Source organism: Dryas octopetala, chromosome 5 (genome assembly GCF_963921425.1).
Source record: "Dryas octopetala chromosome 5, drDryOcto1.1, whole genome shotgun sequence".
Classification (NCBI taxonomy): Eukaryota; Viridiplantae; Streptophyta; class Magnoliopsida; order Rosales; family Rosaceae; genus Dryas; species Dryas octopetala.
Window position 1 is genome coordinate 2897002 of NC_141370.1, and position 18606 is coordinate 2915607.

Genomic DNA, 18606 nt, shown 5'->3' on the forward strand with positions numbered 1-18606 from the left:
CTAAATCTAAAGCCACCACAGCACTGCAGCCCAAGAAAGTATCCACTCCCAAGTCCAAGGCCAAGACTGCAACAACACCCAAGTCCAAGGCGAAGACTGCAGCAACACCCAAGTCTAAGAATGTCTCTGCAGCAAAGTCAAAGGATGCAAGTGAGGCACCAGCCAAAGCATGCTCGAGTTCTAAGGCGACTGTGACTAGTGATGGCAATACCATATACACACGTGGTGTTACAAAGATGCACGACATTGTGTTGAAGAAAGCTTTAGGGAGAAAGACAAATGTTGAGTTTAACCCGTATGGCATGCCCATAGGAGAAACGCGCAAGGCTCTTGCTTCGTACATAGGGGTTTTGGCAAGGACCACGGTGCCAATCATTTACTCCAGCTGGCCGAAGGTGCCGAAAGAAATAAAAGATAAAATATGGGAAGACGTTGAGGTAATTAGAGTACTAAATGTCTGTCTATTGGCCTTTTTTTTGTAGGGTACAGATTTAATGCATATAATGCTTAACATCAATCTAATATAATATAATGTCTAAACCCTTTAGGTTCATATATATTATTCAAACATATTTTAGGGTTTAAGTTTATTTTCTAATGGGTTTTGTTGCTCAATGGTTGTAGGGTTCATTTAACCTTGAATCTACAAGCAGGAAATATGTTCTATCTTCAGCTGGTTGTAAATGGAGGACATTCAAGACTTCATTAACAACCAAATTCATAATGCCATTCAAAGATGATCCAGATGCACTAAAAACCCCACCTGCTGAATATGAAGAAATTGAGCAAACACATTGGACTCAGTTTGTTGCCAGTCGATTGAAAGATGATTTTCAAGTAACTTGGTGTTCCAAATTCCCTAATGAAGGCCTTGAGTGTTATATTGTGTATTTACTAGCTTGGTTTTAGTAAAATGATTTTTGTGGTGGTGCATGTCTTGATTGTAGGAACTGCATAAGGCTCAAAGCCAAAGGGTAGCCAAGAGGAAGTACCATCATAGACTGGCGCGGAAGGGTTACGTTGGATTGGAGGAGGAATTGGTAAGCATTCGTTCAGATTTGACTTATATATTCAATTATTTCCCTTGGTCTAACCATGTACTTGTATGGACAGAGAAAACAAATTGGGGCAGAAGAGAACATTGACCGGTCTGTGTTGTGGAAGAAAGCACGCGAGGACTCGAATGGCAACTTGGACGAGGAAGTGTCATCAGTGGCGAAAGTCATAGTAAGTACAGTATCATGTATAGGATAAAGCTTTTTTATATAATCATGCATATATATATATATATAGCTTGCAGGATCAGTATCTTGTTGAGAACATGATGATGGCATCCACCTTAATTTGGCATGCAGGATGAGTTGTTGGAGAAAAAGAAGAACGGCGAGTTGCAAGTCGAGGGTGCAAACGATATTCTTACTAAGGCTCTTGAGACATCTGAGCATGGTGGTCGGGTTAGAGCTGTGGGGGGATACGTCAACCCCTCTACGTACTTCAACCTCCCAAAAAAGCCAAGGGATGCCATTACAAAAGATGAGATGTTGGGAATGCTCCAAAAGCAAAACAAAGAGTTGTTGGATAGGATTGAAAAGCTAGAGTCACGTGATAATGTGGATGCACTGGCTACACCCAAATTGGTTCCAGGGCAGGGGTTGGTTTCCGATAAAGGAAGCTGCTACTTCCCAGAAAAGGCTAAGGTTAATGCAAATGACGAGGCAGCAGGGAAAAAGAAGGAAAATGATGAAATAGTGGATGTGGAGGAGCTGAAAATTGAAGATCAGGTTAATGAAAAGGCTGGTTGCTTGAAGTTGAATATATATAAATTGGTTCTGTTTTTAAATTAATTAATAACCTCCTAATGAATTGTTATATATGCTTAGGGTCAAACATGCAAGTTGGCAGTAGGTGAAATCACCAACGTGGTTGCGTATGGTAGAGTGGTTGAGTTGGCATCCTCAACCGTGCACGGTGTTCCTTTAGGCGAGGGCAATGTCCGGGTTTCCATTGACCGTGCCACTAACTTGGCTGCCTTGCTTCCAATTCCGGTGAAGGATGAGTTATTAACTGTTGGACAAGCTGTTGGCAGCCATGTAGCTTGGCCGAAGGAACTAGTTATCCAACAAATTGAAAAGGTAAATCTGCCATCACTTTTACTTTTCCATGTACATGTACATGCACTCTTAATTAACACTAGTCTGTTTGTTAAATTCACCTTATAAACAGAAAAATAGGGTTCCTGTGATGGAGAAAGAACTATTCAAGCATGATGCACCCTCAAATAAAGTTCCACTGGACTGCAAATTGCTGTATTGTTTTGCGAGGGATACGATGGCGGCTACTGGCAAAGCTCTAAGGACTGAGTTAGAGGAAGAGGTTTTTGGGGTTGTCCGCAGATTATACATATTAAAGGAGGATATTATGTCTGTGATGGAGATGCAAGAACTATCTGCCTCATGCATAGTTGTTTACATTAGGTAAGTTTTCTGCTTCATTCTTCAAGTGATTTTGTAAATTATTTTGCCATGTGAACTGCTCTAATATGATTTGATTCTAAAAACTGATTAGGCACCTATATGATATGCTTGTGAAGTCACAAATGCATGAAATGGTTGCATTTGTGGACCCATCACGCGTATCTGTTGGAGTGGGAGTCCCTGAAAAAAGATCAACTTACTTAGCAGACCGTTTCCAGCAAGGGAAATCTGATAGGGTATTTTTAGTGCCGTACAATTCGGGGTAAGGCTATTTAATTGATGAACAAGCTTGTGTGTTTTCTGATTTTATGCTTAATTCCCATGGTTTTGCATGCTAATTATCATTAACTTTGAAAGGTCGCACTGGGTTTTAACCATTATTAATGAAGACAAAGACGTGGTCTATATAATGGACCCTCTCCCAAAACTGACCCGTGACCAAGATTGGATGGACATTGTGAACACGTAAGTTGCTGTGCCCTTGCTAGTATATTTAATTACATATGCACTGTGATCAAAGGTTTTTGGAGAATAACTTAAAGTTTTGTTTTGTTATTAAGTGCCATTAGACAATTCAATGGAGTTACAAACAGGACATCTCGTAAAACACCACAATGGAAGAAGCTTAATGTAAGTGTTCGATTTATTACTTCAGTTCTTATGTTCCTCAATTAGTGTCTGCAATTGTTGGTTTCCGATGCATACTAAATGTCTCTATCATTGGATTTTGTTCCTTTGTAGTGTCCAAAACAGCCAGGTGGGGTTGAATGTGGCTATTATGTCATGAGATATATGAAGGAGATAATTGAGGATACCAACCTTGCATTTGAGGCAAATAAAAGATTAGAATTCACCCTTTAGTAATTAAATATGCAACCATGAATCTGTTTCTTTTTATTTTTTTGCTTGGTTATTGAGGTTTTGATACCTAACCTTGGATTTTGATCTTCCACTACTTTTTTTATGGGAATGACTGGAAATGATTGGAAATTTGCATTTTTTTTCCTTGTGGTGATGAATTTGAGTTATGCATGCAGTCAATTAAATTCACCACTCTATATAACTCACCCTTATTTATTTTGACTCTGCCATGCATTTTCATGTACTGCATGCATATATGCATTTAAGTTGTTCTCTTGCTGGGTACAAGCTTAATTTTGTCATTAAGTTAAAGTCAAAATTATGTACTAATTAATTTGCTATATATGCTATATATTTTCAGTGGTCTAATCCAAAGCACAGGCGTTGCGGTTACACCGAAGCACAAATTGATGAGGTGCGAGTTGAATGGGGACAGTTTGTCATCTCGACTTATATATAGTCATGTCCGTACGTATGGAGTAGGGTATGCTAGCCATTTTTTGGTATTTAATTAGATGGCCAAGCCAACTTTTTGTAAAGGAAGAACAAGTGCATGCAGATTTTAGAACAATGTAGTCAAAGGTTAGGAAAATTGCTGCCATGCCAATATTTTGAAAGTGTAGGCAGCTTTGATTTGGAACAATTGATGGGGTTATGGAATGTTTTGTAAAGGAAGAACAAGTGCATGCATGCAGATTGTAGAACAATGTAGTCAAAGGTTAGGAAAATTGCTGCCATGCCAATATTTTGAAAGTGTAGGCAGCTTTGATTTGGAACAATTGATGGGGTTATGGAATTTTTTTGAAAGTGTAGGCAGCTTTGAATTGGCACAATTGATGGGTTTATGGAATATATTTTGATCATGGCAGCTGTGACTATTGTTTTTGTGGGATTAATTTGTAATCCTTTTATTTTGTACTTAATTAATTGGAATGATTGGATGAATGGAATGCATTTATGTACTTGGAATGTTTGAATGGAAGACAAATTTGTAAATGCACCAATTTCAGGCCACACATTTGTGGACATGCACATTTGTGTACTTGCATGTCCAGGGCATTTATATGAGTTTTTGCACAAAAAAAAAAATTATTTCATACCAACCTTACATATCACTTTTTCCAGAGATTTTAATATCGGTTCTATTAAAAAAATTGATATATAAAGATGGGTTTAACATCAGTTAATAACTGAAAAACGATATCAAAGTTAGTTTAGATATCCGTTTAATAGGTAATGCGATATATAAAGATGGGTGTAACATCAGTAGTTTGTAGTGAAAGTACATTTACATATCAGTTTAAATTAAAGAAACGATATTTAAAATATGTTTACATACCAGTTTACTACAAACTACTGATGTTACACCCATCCTTACATATCGCATTACCTATTAAACGGATATCTAAACTAACTTTGATATCGTTTTTCAGTTATTAACTGATGTTAAACCCATCTTTAAAACATGTAAAGATATCAGTTTAATAATAAATACGATATATAAAGATCTTTTAGTATCAGTTAATAACTGAAAATCGATATCAAAGACCATTTAAATATCGGTTTAAAATACCAAAACGATATTTAAAATATGTTTAGATATCTGTTTTACCTAAATTCTTACCCTTTTTGACATTTTAGATATCAGTTTGAGATGTTTGGATATCAGTTTTTCCAAACTTCCTGATATTAAAAGTGGAATAGAGATCAGTGTATCACCGATATCTATTCTAGGGGTAGAATAGATATCACCCCTGGAAATATCAGTTTTTTACCCTAATAGATATCGGTGGATTACCGATATTAGAGGCCTTTTTTGTAGTAGTGTCATAAGCCATCTTTGCTATTCAGCCACGTAGAGGATTACGAAAAGGTTGCTGCACAGATGGTGAAAAAGATAGAATGGTAGGTTGCAAAGCTCCCTAGTCCTAGTTGGACTCTACTGTTCAGATCATGACAAACCAAGAAAAAGGATATAGGCTTTTCTTTGAGCCCTTGCTGCACTTCTACACGCAACCAAACAAAAAAAGAGAGTTAAAAATACAAAAGCTTTTGACTCTTTTCCTCTCTATGCAAAGATAAGTGGTCAAAAGCCAAGGTCTTTGTCATATATAAGACAAAAGAATATATGCAATCAGCCAAAGATCAAAACAACATTACAATTTACAAAGAGATCAAGAAGAAATATCTCTTTGAAAATAAAGAGGCGGACGTGGTGTAGTAAATCCTTGCCCTCTCCCAACCTTTTTGTTCACCAAGTTTTGAAGCTGAAATTTTTGCATAAGCAAGATCAGAGCAACGTGACTTGGATTCTATGGACTATTGTGCCAAGGTCCCTTCAAGACTTCAAGCCAAGCCTACGGGTACAGCAAGGAGTAAGAATAAAGCAAATGTGGGCTGCTGCATTTAAAGAGTTGGCATGAATGTTTACTGTACACAAAGACAAGTTAAGCAAAAAGGAAAATGGCATAAAGCCTGGCTGATGTAGTGCTGCGGTACTCAAATCCATCAGGCCAGCTAAGTCAGAAAGCTACTGGACTTGGGCCCGCAAAGGCTAAGAGCTACCCCCTAATTGAGAACGCTCCCAGCTTGTTTTCAAAGTTATTATGCCCATTTAAAATATAAAGCATGTCAATTAATAAATAATTGATACAAAATAGTTAATGGGCACATAACTAAATTCAAATCTATCAAATTTATTAATTTTTGCCCATTAATAAATGAAGTGTGTCAATTAATCAATAATTGATACAAAATATTTAGTGGGCACATATCAAATCCAACTCTCTCAAATTCATGTGAGCCCATTATAAAAGAATGTATCATTAAACAAATAAATGATACAAAAAAATATTAATGGGCACATTTTCCTCCAAATCCCAAATTCTTAAATTGGTACAAAACCAACACTCTCAAATTAGTATAAAACCAATTCTCTCAATCGGTACAAAACCGAAACCAAATCCAAACCCCAAATTTAAACTCCCAAATTGGTACAAAACCACCTTTCTCAAATTGTACAAAACCATCTCTCTTAAATTGGTACAAAACCAAATATCTCAAATCTAAATCCTAAACTCAACTCCAGAATGGCACAAAGCCAATCAAGTCAAATTCTTCCTGTGAACTACGTCCGGTTTGATCCCACAATGGGTATGTAGGCAATGTGGATTAAATTCACATACAACCGCGGTCAAATCAAATTTCTATTACTCCAAATTTCTTTGAAATTAATTCTCACACAAAGTTACTGAATTAATTTCGCAATTTCTCAAATTTCATTGTAATGAACTACATTCGGTTTGATCCCGTCATGGGTATGTAGGCAACCTACTAAAATTTAGGTGCAACCACAGCCAAATCAAATACATCCAAATTTCCCATAAATTTGTCTCACACTAAAAGTCTCTGAATTAATTTCTCAAATCAAATCCAAGGGCTCTAAACCCTACCCAAGTTACACAAATCTTTTAAGTGGGTCATCCACCCATTTAAATCCTAAAACCTCGGAACTACGTGTGGTTTGATCCTGCAATGGGTACGTAGGCAACCTAAAATACAGGTGCAACCGCAATCACAAATAAATTCTATTTCAATGGGTCGTTTACCTATTGGAAATCCAAACACTTGCAAGATGATCTGTTGGTTTCATTGCAATTGGAATCAAAGGGTATTCCCTTGAGTTAAGGGACTGTAATTAAGAGATGCACTCCATCTTGAATGGGTCGTACCCAAAATAATAAAACCCTCATTCCATAAATGAATTTGGGTGAAATTATGTTGGGTAATATTTATTATTTATTTACAAATTTTGTTCAACAATAGTAAAAAATTGAAATTAGCTATTGTTTGATATTGCTACTGTTGGTTTTTTTCTATTTTAATGTGGGAAAAAAAAATTGGCGTTCAAAAAAAATATTGGAAAAAAATTACTGTAGTTTGCTACAGTGTTCTGCTACGGCGTTATTGTAGCTGTTGGACTGTTAAAAAGTGGGCCGGTACAGTAAAATATTGTAGCGGTTAGGCCTTAAAAACAATCTATTTTATGAAATGGACTTTAAAAAAAAAATCCAAAATTTTTTACATATTGGAGTGCATGATAACCTTTTTAGAATGCCAATAACATTATCCTTTAAAATTTAGTGATTTGTTAGAGAGAGAAATCTGAAATCAACATTAATTGCATAATGGTAAAACTTGTAAATAATAAAAAACTAATGGATTGTTGTTATCCTACGCGGCCTAAGATTTTAAATATGAGTTTTTTTTTTTTTGGCAGAAGATATGGGCTTTAGTTATTAAGAAAAAAGTAATGGTGTTACACTCTATAAAAAATTAATTTAAAGGGCTAAATTAATTTAGGATAGTTTAATTTGAAGAGTGAGTGCTGTATTCGGTTTTGTGTGAGAGAGAGCAGTTGACTCTTTAAATGAAGGGTTAAATACAAAAATGGTCCACGAACTTTACAATGAATCTCAATTTAGTCCACTAACTATAAAAAGTGTCAATTTAATCCACGAACTTTTTAAGTTGTAACAAAGCAGTACAAATGTTAATTTCTATCGAAAAATTTAACAAAAACTAGTCATATGCACAATAAATGACCACATTTTCAGAGGTATTTTAGTTCGTTTATCATATTTTCATGTAACCAATTCCGTTAATTTTCAGATGGAAGTTAACGTTTGTATTGCTTTGATACAACTTGAAAAATTTGTGAACTAAATTGACACCTTTTATAGTTAATCTAGCAAATTGAGATTGACTGTAGCGTTCATGTACCATTTTTATATTTAACCTTAAATGAATTTAAAGGGCTTTCTTTTCTTTCTTCTATCTCTCACTCTCTCTACCCCCTCTCACCCACTTTCCTCTGCTTCTCCTGAAAGCTTCGTGAGTGCTGTGTTCGGTTTTGTGCTAGAGAGAGAGCAGTTCACCATCGGCGAGATCGGCATCATAGATGGAGTGAGAGGAAGATCGGTGAACGCGTCATCATCGGCGATTGCGTCTCTAACCCATACTCAATCTCCGAGATCTTCGCGCTGATAAGGGGCATGATGAACGGTCATTTCCTGACTGAAGAAGGCACAAAGCCTCAAATGGTAGGCAGCGACTTGATCCTTGTTGTTTCAAGGTTGAAGAGGGAAGATTGCAAGCGCATCAAACACGACTCTCGCTTCTCCAAATGGAAGGTAAATTTACCTCGCTTTCCTCTCTGATAGAATTGAAATTTTGGTTTATAACTTTATCTTCGACTTGAGGATAATGTGAAAATGTGAAATCTTTGGAGACTTTTACCATTTCAGTCACTATATCTTCAATCTTTGCTATCTGGGTTACTGGCTAAGTGTTAAAATTGCCAAATTTACTCCAACATTTTTTGCTTTAATTAAGTTTCTGTTATTACCCGGAATCCAGTTTTAAATGGAATTTACATTTCTGGGTTTCTTCTATATGTTATGGAATTTTAGATTCTAGTTGGCCCTTCTGATTGGGAAGACTATTCAGTGGGCAAGGAAGGAGCTGAAAGATACAGAGTTTTATGCCTCCCTAAAAGGGAGGGTCCAGGAGTCTATGAACTTGGGATTGCCGATTTGCGCACTGGTTTAGGCCGTGAGATTGGCAAGCTTGACCTGGACCAAATAGTCCCGGTGTACCTTGGACAAGCTGATATTGTGAAGACACGACTTCAGCAATATGGTCGTTCAGGTGCTCATTTGGGCAGTGGCTGCTCAACTGGTCATCCCAGTGACTGTTTACAAAAGGGGCCTGGATTGTTTGAGGAGATACTGTCTAAAGGCTACCACGTTGTGTATAGATGGGCTCCTGTAAGTACATATGTATTTCATTTCCTTTTAAGCAGGAATTGTGTTTTGTTGTTGTTTTGTGTGATTGATGTCAGTGTTGATGATACTGTGTTATGCAGTCTCTTGTTTTCTTTGGGTGATAAAATTGAATTAGATGTGTCATGCATTTGTTTAGTTACCACTATCATTCTCTGTTCTGTGTTATATCATGCATGTTATGTCAATACTCTTCTACTAATTGAGACTGATTGTACTATTAAGGAGTCCCTATCAGACCCTGTAAAGATCAGAGGCTGCAAACTGGACAGGGGATTGCTTTTTAAATTTTTTATTTTTTTATATTTTTGTCTTTCTCTTCAATCTTCATATTCATACAATTACCACATCATCTGGAGTCTGGACTGGGTTGAAAATAGTGAAAATTGACAGAGAAAGTTATTTGCGCTGGGTCACTGAAAATACTAATCACTAAGAGAGGTTATAGTATTATGGTTATTCATAAGTTATAAAACATTGTTTCTTCCCCTTTCTATAGAATGCTAAGGGATTAGGTAGTGGGTGCTTCTTCCTCTTCATCTTGTGAATGAAGCTTTTTGACACAACTTTTCAATGGTGCTTACTCCATATAGAATTTTAAAGATCCAATTAAACCGTTTATCTTTTAATTCTCCATTAAAGGATCAACCGTGTATAGATGGGCTCCTGTAAGTACATACCTTTTAAGCAGGAATTGTGTTTTGTTGTTGTTTTGTGTGATTGATGTCAGTGTTGATGCTACTGTGTTATGCAGTCTCTTGTTTTCTTTGGGTGATAAAATTGAATTAGATGTGTCATGCATTTGTTTAGTTACCACTATCATTCTCTGTTCTGTGTTATATCATGCATGTTATGTCAATACTCTTCTACTAATTGAGATTGATTGTGCTATTAAGGAGTCCCTATCAGACCCTGTAAAGATCAGAGGCTGCAAACTGGACAGGGGATTGCTTTTTAAATTTTTTATTTTTTTATATTTTTGTCTTTCTCTTCAATCTTCATATTCATACAATTACCACATCATCTGGAGTCTGGACTGGGTTGAAAATAGTGAAAATTGACAGAGAAAGTTATTTGCGCTGGGTCACTGAAAATACTAATCACTAAGAGAGGTTATAGTATTATGGTTATTCATAAGTTATAAAACATTGTTTCTTCCCCTTTCTATAGAATGCTAAGGGATTAGGTAGTGGGTGCTTCTTCCTCTTCATCTTGTGAATGAAGCATGGTGAATTGTGTTGATGTGCTTGCCATTATGCATGTATGGAAGCAGTTCTGCATGCAAGCTTGGGCATGTAATCAGAATTTATGATATGTCCTTGATTCTTTGTTGATTGTCCAACAGATGGAAAACAAAAGTCATGCGTTGAAAACAGAAACTGAGCTGCTTAGCAAATTTGATTATGCATGGAACACAAGCATTAATGGTGCGCGGCGCCCTGATGATGTTTTTCAAAAATTTAAGAAAATTTCTTCAAGCACTACGCAATTTTCTAATATTCCCCAGAAGCTTCTGCCTTTCAGTCAAAAGAAAGTGGGTATTAGAATTAAATCTAGCAAAGTGCTTCCAACAGAGGACAAATTCAGTACTTACGATGATGGGGAGAGCCACCACCTCGTTTTTCGAGTTTTTAAGTCTGGCAGATCACAGCCTAGGTTAGTTTTGGATAGAAGTGACATTACTCAGGAGAATACTATAATTTGTGGGGTGGATGTAGGTGATGGGTCCATTTGTAGAAGGCCACCAGTTCTAGGAAGAAAGAGGTGTTCTGAACACAAAGGGATGAAGATTAATGGGTCAATTAAAGTTGGGGTATCAAACAGCAATGTAGATTCACAATGCAGTAATTTCAGAAACAGAGAGTTTGATAGTCATGATGCACCAAATGCTAACCATGATCCAGTAGAGCTTCCACTAGTTAAAGTTCCTGTTAGCTTCACTTCGATATGTGGATTCATCTTGTTTGATGGCTCTCCTTGTAGAAGCCATCCGATTCAAGGGTTGAAAAGGTGTGCTGAGCATAAAGGGAGAAGAATTGTAAATCCTCCTATTAGCTTCACTCCGATGTGTGGGTTCATCTTGTCTGATGGCTCTCCTTGTAGAAGCCATCCGATTCAAGGGTTGAAAAGGTGTGCTGAACATAAAGGGAGAAGAATTGTAAATCCTCCTATTACCTTCACTCCGATATTCACTCCAATATGCGGGTTCATCTTGTTTGATGGCTCTCCTTGTAGAAGCCATCCGATTCAAGGGAGGAAAAGGTGTGCTAAGCATAAAGGGAAGAGAATTCATTAATCCAAGTCAGAGTCAGAGAAAGAAGAAAATTCAAAATATGTACATGATGTGGTTGCTGAACCATATACTTGTGGGAGTTTACACTATAACCCGAATTCATCTGCAATATTCAACTCTGCTGAAGTGCAAGCCCAAGTTTTGAGAGTCCAATAAAAGTTATTATACTACTAGGTGGGGTGAATCTAGGTGATGAATATTTCTTTCTTTGAAGAGAAGGTGTGGGCCTGTGAGGAGCCTAAAGGAACAAGGGTAAATTTAATTATCTATTTATCTCCAAGTCAGCAGCAGAAGATAAACTTCATGTGGGTGATCTGGGTTCAAACAGTGTCCAGTAGCATAAAAGGCATGGTGGCTGGTAGTTCCATCTCTAGGTTTGAATTAGGATGAAGTTTAGTCACATGTAAGAAAATGTAAGACAACACAAGGGAAGGAGATCAGTTTCCACTTGGTTTTATTTATGAAAAATAAATTATTCTTGACATTAAAGATGTTGTTGATTGTTATGCCTTTGGGATTGTGTTGTAGTGTAGGCTTCTGTAATATTAATGTGTTACATGCCCTGTAAAATAATGTTGTACCTTGTTTCTTTTAGAAGCAGGGGGATGGTTGTATAATTTCATTTTATTTCATCCTATACTTTTAAATGTTTCTTTCTTTGGTTCTTAATTAGTCTTGTTTTAGTTAGGATTTGTTTGTGGTATTTTAATCAGCCTTGGCCAAATATGAATTTATCTCTTTCAACATGGGATGATTAGAAGACTAGTTAAAGTGCATGGTAAAAGATCAAAACCCACAAAAGGCTGGAATAAGATGAAATAATGTAAAAAGGTTTTTATAAAAATATAGATTTAATAGAAGATATAGTATATAGTAAGAATAAGACACTATTCTTATTTGATAATTTATGAAGACTATAAGACTACAAGCATGAATTATTCACTATGGTATTAATGACCATTTGATGTAGTGAACTGTCACGTCCCAACTCATACTAATTTAATTTTATTGAGTTAAGGTGTGAATCATATATTAATTAAAGAAATAAAATTTTAAAAATCAAGATATTACAGAAATAATAAATAAGTACCCAAAAACAATTAATAAACAAATACTTACATTAATTATATTGTACATAATTTACACAAAATCATATCTTACATAAACTACTCACTGGTAGTCCCTTATTCTAGCACACCACACAACTTTATACATATATGCATTATGTTCTCTTGCTTCAGTAATTTTAAGTTTCCATTTCAGTACTTGCAAAATTTATAAAGAGGTGAGCAACCCTAGCTCAGTAGAGAAACCCTTCTCATGAATAATTGACTAAACTAAACTAAGTGACAAGAAAATATTACATGATGATAAATATAAATAATGTTTGATGCAATGCCAATTCGATCCACTATTTCTATTCCCGTTAACCTATATATTAAAACAAACAGTCCGCACGTCTCATACCGTGCATTTTACCATTGTGATCCCGAGTGTTTCAATATATAGACTAACACCCAAAATACCATCAACCTAAATTCTCATTTTTGCTAGTCATCTTGTCCTTCTCCCTGTCGCCAGTCGTGAAATACCCGATAAAAACCTTGCGCAAACTGGGCTGACTTGAGATCTGGTACCTACCGACAGTTCGGACTCAACTACACAAAAACTTCCAATAATTCAATTCTTTTCTTTTCCCAACAATTTCCATACTTACTTTCATGCCTAAATGCAAATAAAAATATAATAAAACTTAATTGACAATAAATTCAAATATGTCAAATAAAATGAGATAGAACATTCAACATATAACTCACATACTGTCACATAAATATCACAAAGTTTAATAAAGTCAAAATTTCAATCGTAGAAGTTCCCCAAATATTCCTTACCTTGATTCCGAGCTTCAAATAACACTTCCGAGTCTAATCCGAACATAGAAGTACATAAAAGAAAATAAAATATTAATTAGATTTTATTTTATTTATTTTTACTCTCCAAAAAGAGAGTGTAATTCACACACAAAGATATGGGTCTCGGATGGTCTCGAAACCAATTCAATTGGATTCAGAACGAAAAATGAAGTGAAAATGGGCCAAAAAACAGGCCGGAAAGTGGCTGGAAACAGCCCCATGCGCCACCACTCTTCGGTCGTGCGAGTGGGCATGAACGGTAACACTGTTCATCGTCTACTTTAGCCAAAATGCAGAATTTTGGCAGTTTTCATGAAGCTGTTTTTGAACCCAGTTTTGACCCATCAAACTCAACGGATTTTGACACATAAATACTTGTTGGAATGCTTATACAACCAGCTTTCTAACCATATATTGGATTTCAAAAACGGAGCTCAGGTTTGAGAGAAATCGTCGTCCAAAGTTGAGGGTCCGAATCTGATGAAAATTTTCCCAGAATTTATGAAAATCTTTCCTTCCACTTCTTTTCAAACTTAAAGCAATAAAACTGAATCTAAGGGGTTCGAATAATATAATAACAACATAACTTTGAAATTAGACTACAAAAACATGAAAATTGGAATCTAAAACAAGATTTTGAAAATTGATTTGGACACCCAAAATCATTTTCAGAAAAAAAAAAAAAAGAATTATAAAAAGAAAGCTCTGAAATTTAAACCCTACTTCCTTTTCTATTCCTGAATTCTTAGCTTTCTTGCTCTACAACTCTGGCCTTCCTCTGTTTACCTCATTTTTGGTGTAAAGAATGACAGAACTGCCCCCGAATTTCACCCTGAAATCCAGAGAGGTCCTGTAGGAATCCAAAATCAAGGAAAATCATACCGAAAATTCGGCAGAACCTCCCCAGAAAATGGACTAACAAAAAAATTTCAAAACCTGTTAAAAGCACTTCTAAGATATCAACCACCTCAACCACAACAAAAAAGGGTCTCAGACCCAACAATTTCAAAGAAAACCAACTTAAAATTTAAGAGTGGTTATTAGAGCCACTATTCTATTATAAGGAATTTCTACAAAAATTAAATGGCGCCTACAGAGTCCGAGTAGGAAGATGGACGCAAATGTCTCGACGTTATTGGCTCGACCTCCACCAAAGCTACTGCCTCCGGGGACAATTTAAGACAAAACAAGATAACTTGTGAGATAACTCAGTGAGTGGACAGTTTAATAAAAATGAAACCAAAGCTTTAAATATCTTTTTAGAAAACCCTTTATAATCACATTTAACTCTAAGACCTCACGTCGCTCTTTGAAAATCTCCCAGTTTTAAAACCATTTCCAAGCTTTAAGAGTGTTATAAAACTAATGGGACTTAAGGCAAGGATAAATCAAAACTCATTTCTGAATAGCCAACCATCTAAATTAACAAAGTCATAGTAATAATAAAATCAAAATCCTTATAAATCTCGAAAAGTAGTTCTCACTTAAAATCCATATTTAAACTCTTGATGATACCAATTTCATTTTCTACCATGCTATATACCCTGAATAACCTGGCCATACACCTGTGCGGAATTCCTGCATCGCACAGGCAGGCAATATCCTGGCCATACACATGTGTGGAGTAAAATCCAACAAGTGCAGGCAATATCCAGGCCATACACACATGCGGAGTAAAATCCATACACGTGCAAGCAATCCTGGTCGTACGTGCACGCAGAGCGGCCCCCAAAGGGCGAAGCATCCCGACACACGGCCCAAAGCCTATATGTGTGCTGTGATGGGTCCCAAAGACCTATTCAATCTGATAACCTGGAGAGTACTACAAGGGTGGTTTGAAAACCATTTTTCCATAGCCCAAAAATATCATTTTCCACGGATAGAAAATATCTTTATCGTTCCCAGAAACTTTAAATCCTCAATCCACAATGCATAAGCACAACTAGTAAAATAGTCCTTAATAAATCTCATTCGAAACACATAAAACCAATCAAATCTTTGACCATAGGCTAAAATATGAAATAATTCATACATATAAAAATAAGAAAACTAGTTTCCTTTCAAACGTCCAACAATAAAACTTATTCGAAATAACATTTGAAATCTAACATTTAATACCAATAATCAAATCCCAAGATAAATTTCCAAAATATTAAGTATGAAATGATTGTTGAAATTTTCATGAATTCTTTAGAAAACCAAAAGCCCATTCAAACTTCTATTTCACAACTAAAATTTATATAACCAAAATAAATCACGAATTTCATAAATCATTTAAAGAAACAAGAGTCCACTCATAGAGATAGCCCTAGCCTCGATCCTCTGCTGGATCGTCACGAGCCACGGTCGTCTCGCCTATAAAATACACAACAAAACCATAAATCAGTCTCGGTTCTACGATAATTAAAGAGTGTGTATGAATCCTAATGTCCCACTCGACTTTTGTTCCTATGCGATGATTTACGATCTACACAAGTTGACCAACAACACTTCCACAATCGCCCCTAACGTTTCCCGGCTCGACCTAACCACAATCACTATAACTAATATCGATAACCCACTCAACAAATGCCCAAAAATAGCCCTTAATTCACGAATGGCAGTGGGGGTTCGGAATCACTGTGAGTGCTGCCCAAGGTGGCTTCCCCAACTCCAAATTCAACCAATTTTATTTAATTTCAACCAAACTCATTAATTTTCTCAGTCCTAGACAGCTATTGTCTCTTAGGGACTAAATTGGTTCAAGATAACACCATAAAAGCCTCCAAATCCGAAAACCCAATAAAAACCCGAAATGGCCTCAAATCACCAACTCAAACTTCCACAAAAACTCATAATTTCACAAACTTTAACTTAAAATCTTCAATTGAAGTTCATAGGGGTGGATAATGTCAAACAATTGTCCAAAAATAATCCCCAAAACCAGATTTCAAAACAAACCCGAAAATAGCCTTAAATCCCATAAATTCAATATTTCAAGATTTCTGAGCTACAAACCAGAAGAAATGAAAGCCCAAAGAAAGGGGAACGAAAACCCACCTAAAAACAATTCGAACGGAGGCCAGAGATGGTCGGAATCGCCGAAGAGAAGGGCGGCGGCTGGATGGCTTTCTGGCAAGTTTTTCCGATGTGCAGGGGAGCTGGGTTGGGCTGGAGGAAGACCGGAGCTGAGCTGGTCGGCGTCGGGGGAGGCTCGCCGGAGGTCTCAGGTGGTTGAAAGGCCGGCGACTACTGACGGTGGCTGACGGGCTTCTCTGGCCTTGTTCGCTCGCGTTTGTGGGGTGGGCTGCAAGGGGGATTACTGGGAGGTGGTGGTGGTCGGTGCGGTGGGGTCACGCCGGTGATGTTGGGTCGGCTGGTAGTGGTCGACGGCGAGCTGGGTGGTGGTGGTGGTCGACTGGTGCAGGGGTGGTTGCGGGTGAGTAGAGAACCGGGAGAAAAAGAGAGTGCGGGGAAAGAGAAGAAATAGAGGGAGAGAGAGTGCTGTAGAAAATTCTTGAAAGAGAAAGAGATCCTTTTAAAAGAAATCTAATTTTAAATTTTTTAAACCCAATTTGTCAATTTTACAAAATTGCCCCTCGCTTCAAATGCCCATATCTCTCAAACCGAAACTCGGATCGACGCGTCTATGGAATCATGGGCTCGAAACCTATCCAACGGACCCGAAGTCAAAATCGAAAGCCCATTTATTTTAAAAGTCAACTTTGGATCAAGCCCAAATTAAAACAAAAATAAAATAAATAATTCAAAACCCTTTTTATTTTCCAAATAAATCTCAAATCTTTAAAATAAAATTCGACATCCTTTAGAAACCTCTTAAAACCATAGTTAAATAAAAATAATTTAAATTTCTAGTGGAAATTTGGGTCGGGTCGTTACAAAGAAGCTCTGAACTTGTCAATGAAAATAATAACAGAGCATCCTATCTAGTTATAGGGAAAGAAATCAAAAACTAGATTGAGTTCTGTGTTGTAAGAAGTAGGGAATTTGATTTCTAATTCTCTAAGAATTCTCCACCTCCTGTTATGTAGATCCATAGCTTATCCACCTCCATTTTAGAGAGCTACATCTCCAACTCTATAGCTTGCTTTACTCACCATTCTAGAGTGTATAATCCTCATCCTAGCTAATTCTAGCTTCCACCCAGCTGCTTATAGCTTACCTTAGTCAGCTCTTTATAGGTTGTTGAGAGAGTATGTCATGATTACAGAAGATAAACATGAGAAGATGATAAGAAGAGGGACAAGAAAGCAAGAGGAAGAAGATGAGTTTTGCAACGTTAAAATTTTTTTGTATGGGTTTGATTTTGGGTTTTGAGAGAATGAGCTATTTTATGGGCTTTTGAAAATATGGGTTTAACTCTAATATGTTCAAGGAATAAAATTTCGGGTTTCGAGGAAATTTCGATGGAAATTTCGATGGAAATTTCGACGGAAATTTCGAAGATTTTTAAATTTCGACAAAAATTCGACGGAAACGATGGAAATTATTATCAAAATACGGAAATTTTGAATGAAACTTCACAATATGTTTATTTAACATATTATCTACTACATTGATAAAAAACATTGAAAAAAATCAAATTATATGGTGGGTTTCATGTGATATGTGATGAATATAATGCGCGTTGGAGGCAAATACTATGAAATAAAATTAGTATAATGAATAAATAAAATTAATATATTATTTATACTCTATAATATATACACTAAATTCTATATACTTTATAATCTATACTCTATATTATTTAAGATATCGTATAGAATATTAGGGTTTAGGTCCTTTAGGATATTTTTAATTATTTTTTATATAAAAAGGTATTAGAGTTTATTGGTTTAGGGTTTAAAAACAATTAAACGAAACTCCAACACGGCCAAACGAAATCTCAAATCATTTTTTTTTTCAATTGCCCAAAAACCTCAAACTAGGATATGGTATATGATATTAGGGTTTAGGTTCTTTAGAGTATTTTAAATTATTTTTTATATTGACATATATTAGAGTTTACAAATTTAGGGTTTAAAAACAACTACATAAAACTCCAAAAAAGCCAAATAAAAACCCAAACTATTTTATTTTTTTTACAATTGACCAAAGGCCCCAAACTCCAATCTACCCTAAACCTTTTAATTTTTTTTCTCTTTCTTACTTTTTTTTTTCTCTTTTTTTCTTCTTCTTTTTCTTTTTTTTCTTTTCTTTTTTTCTTTTTTTCCTTTTTTTTT

At 36.0% G+C, this 18606-nt stretch overlaps 1 protein-coding gene across 2 annotated transcripts; it reads left to right on the forward strand.

Annotated features, from left to right (window-relative positions):
* The first annotated feature begins 8197 nt into the window (after positions 1-8197).
* LOC147283560 (protein EFFECTOR OF TRANSCRIPTION 2-like) lies at positions 8198-12028 on the forward strand. 2 transcript variants are annotated; one of them, XM_086243415.1, is made up of 3 exons: positions 8198-8527; positions 8807-9163; positions 10524-12028. In XM_086243415.1, the coding sequence occupies exons 1-3, from the start codon at positions 8390-8392 to the stop codon at positions 11472-11474; spliced, it is 1446 nt and encodes a 481-aa protein (XP_086099541.1). In that variant the 5' UTR covers positions 8198-8389; the 3' UTR covers positions 11475-12028. The 2 variants fall into 2 exon arrangements, with proteins under 2 accessions (XP_086099541.1, XP_086099542.1); XM_086243416.1 differs by having other exon boundaries at positions 8393-8527; positions 8844-9163.
* The last annotated feature ends 6578 nt before the right edge of the window (positions 12029-18606 follow it).

Excerpts from the sequence above, each read along its gene's own strand:
- LOC147283560 (XM_086243415.1), top strand. The coding sequence starts at position 8,390 with ATGATGAACGGTCATTTCCTGACTGAAGAAGGCACAAAGCCTCAAATG. Across the intron at positions 8,528-8,806 it reads CTCGCTTCTCCAAATGGAAG|ATTCTAGTTGGCCCTTCTGA; the intron begins GTAAATTTACCT and ends ATGGAATTTTAG. Across the intron at positions 9,164-10,523 it reads TTGTGTATAGATGGGCTCCT|ATGGAAAACAAAAGTCATGC; the intron begins GTAAGTACATAT and ends ATTGTCCAACAG.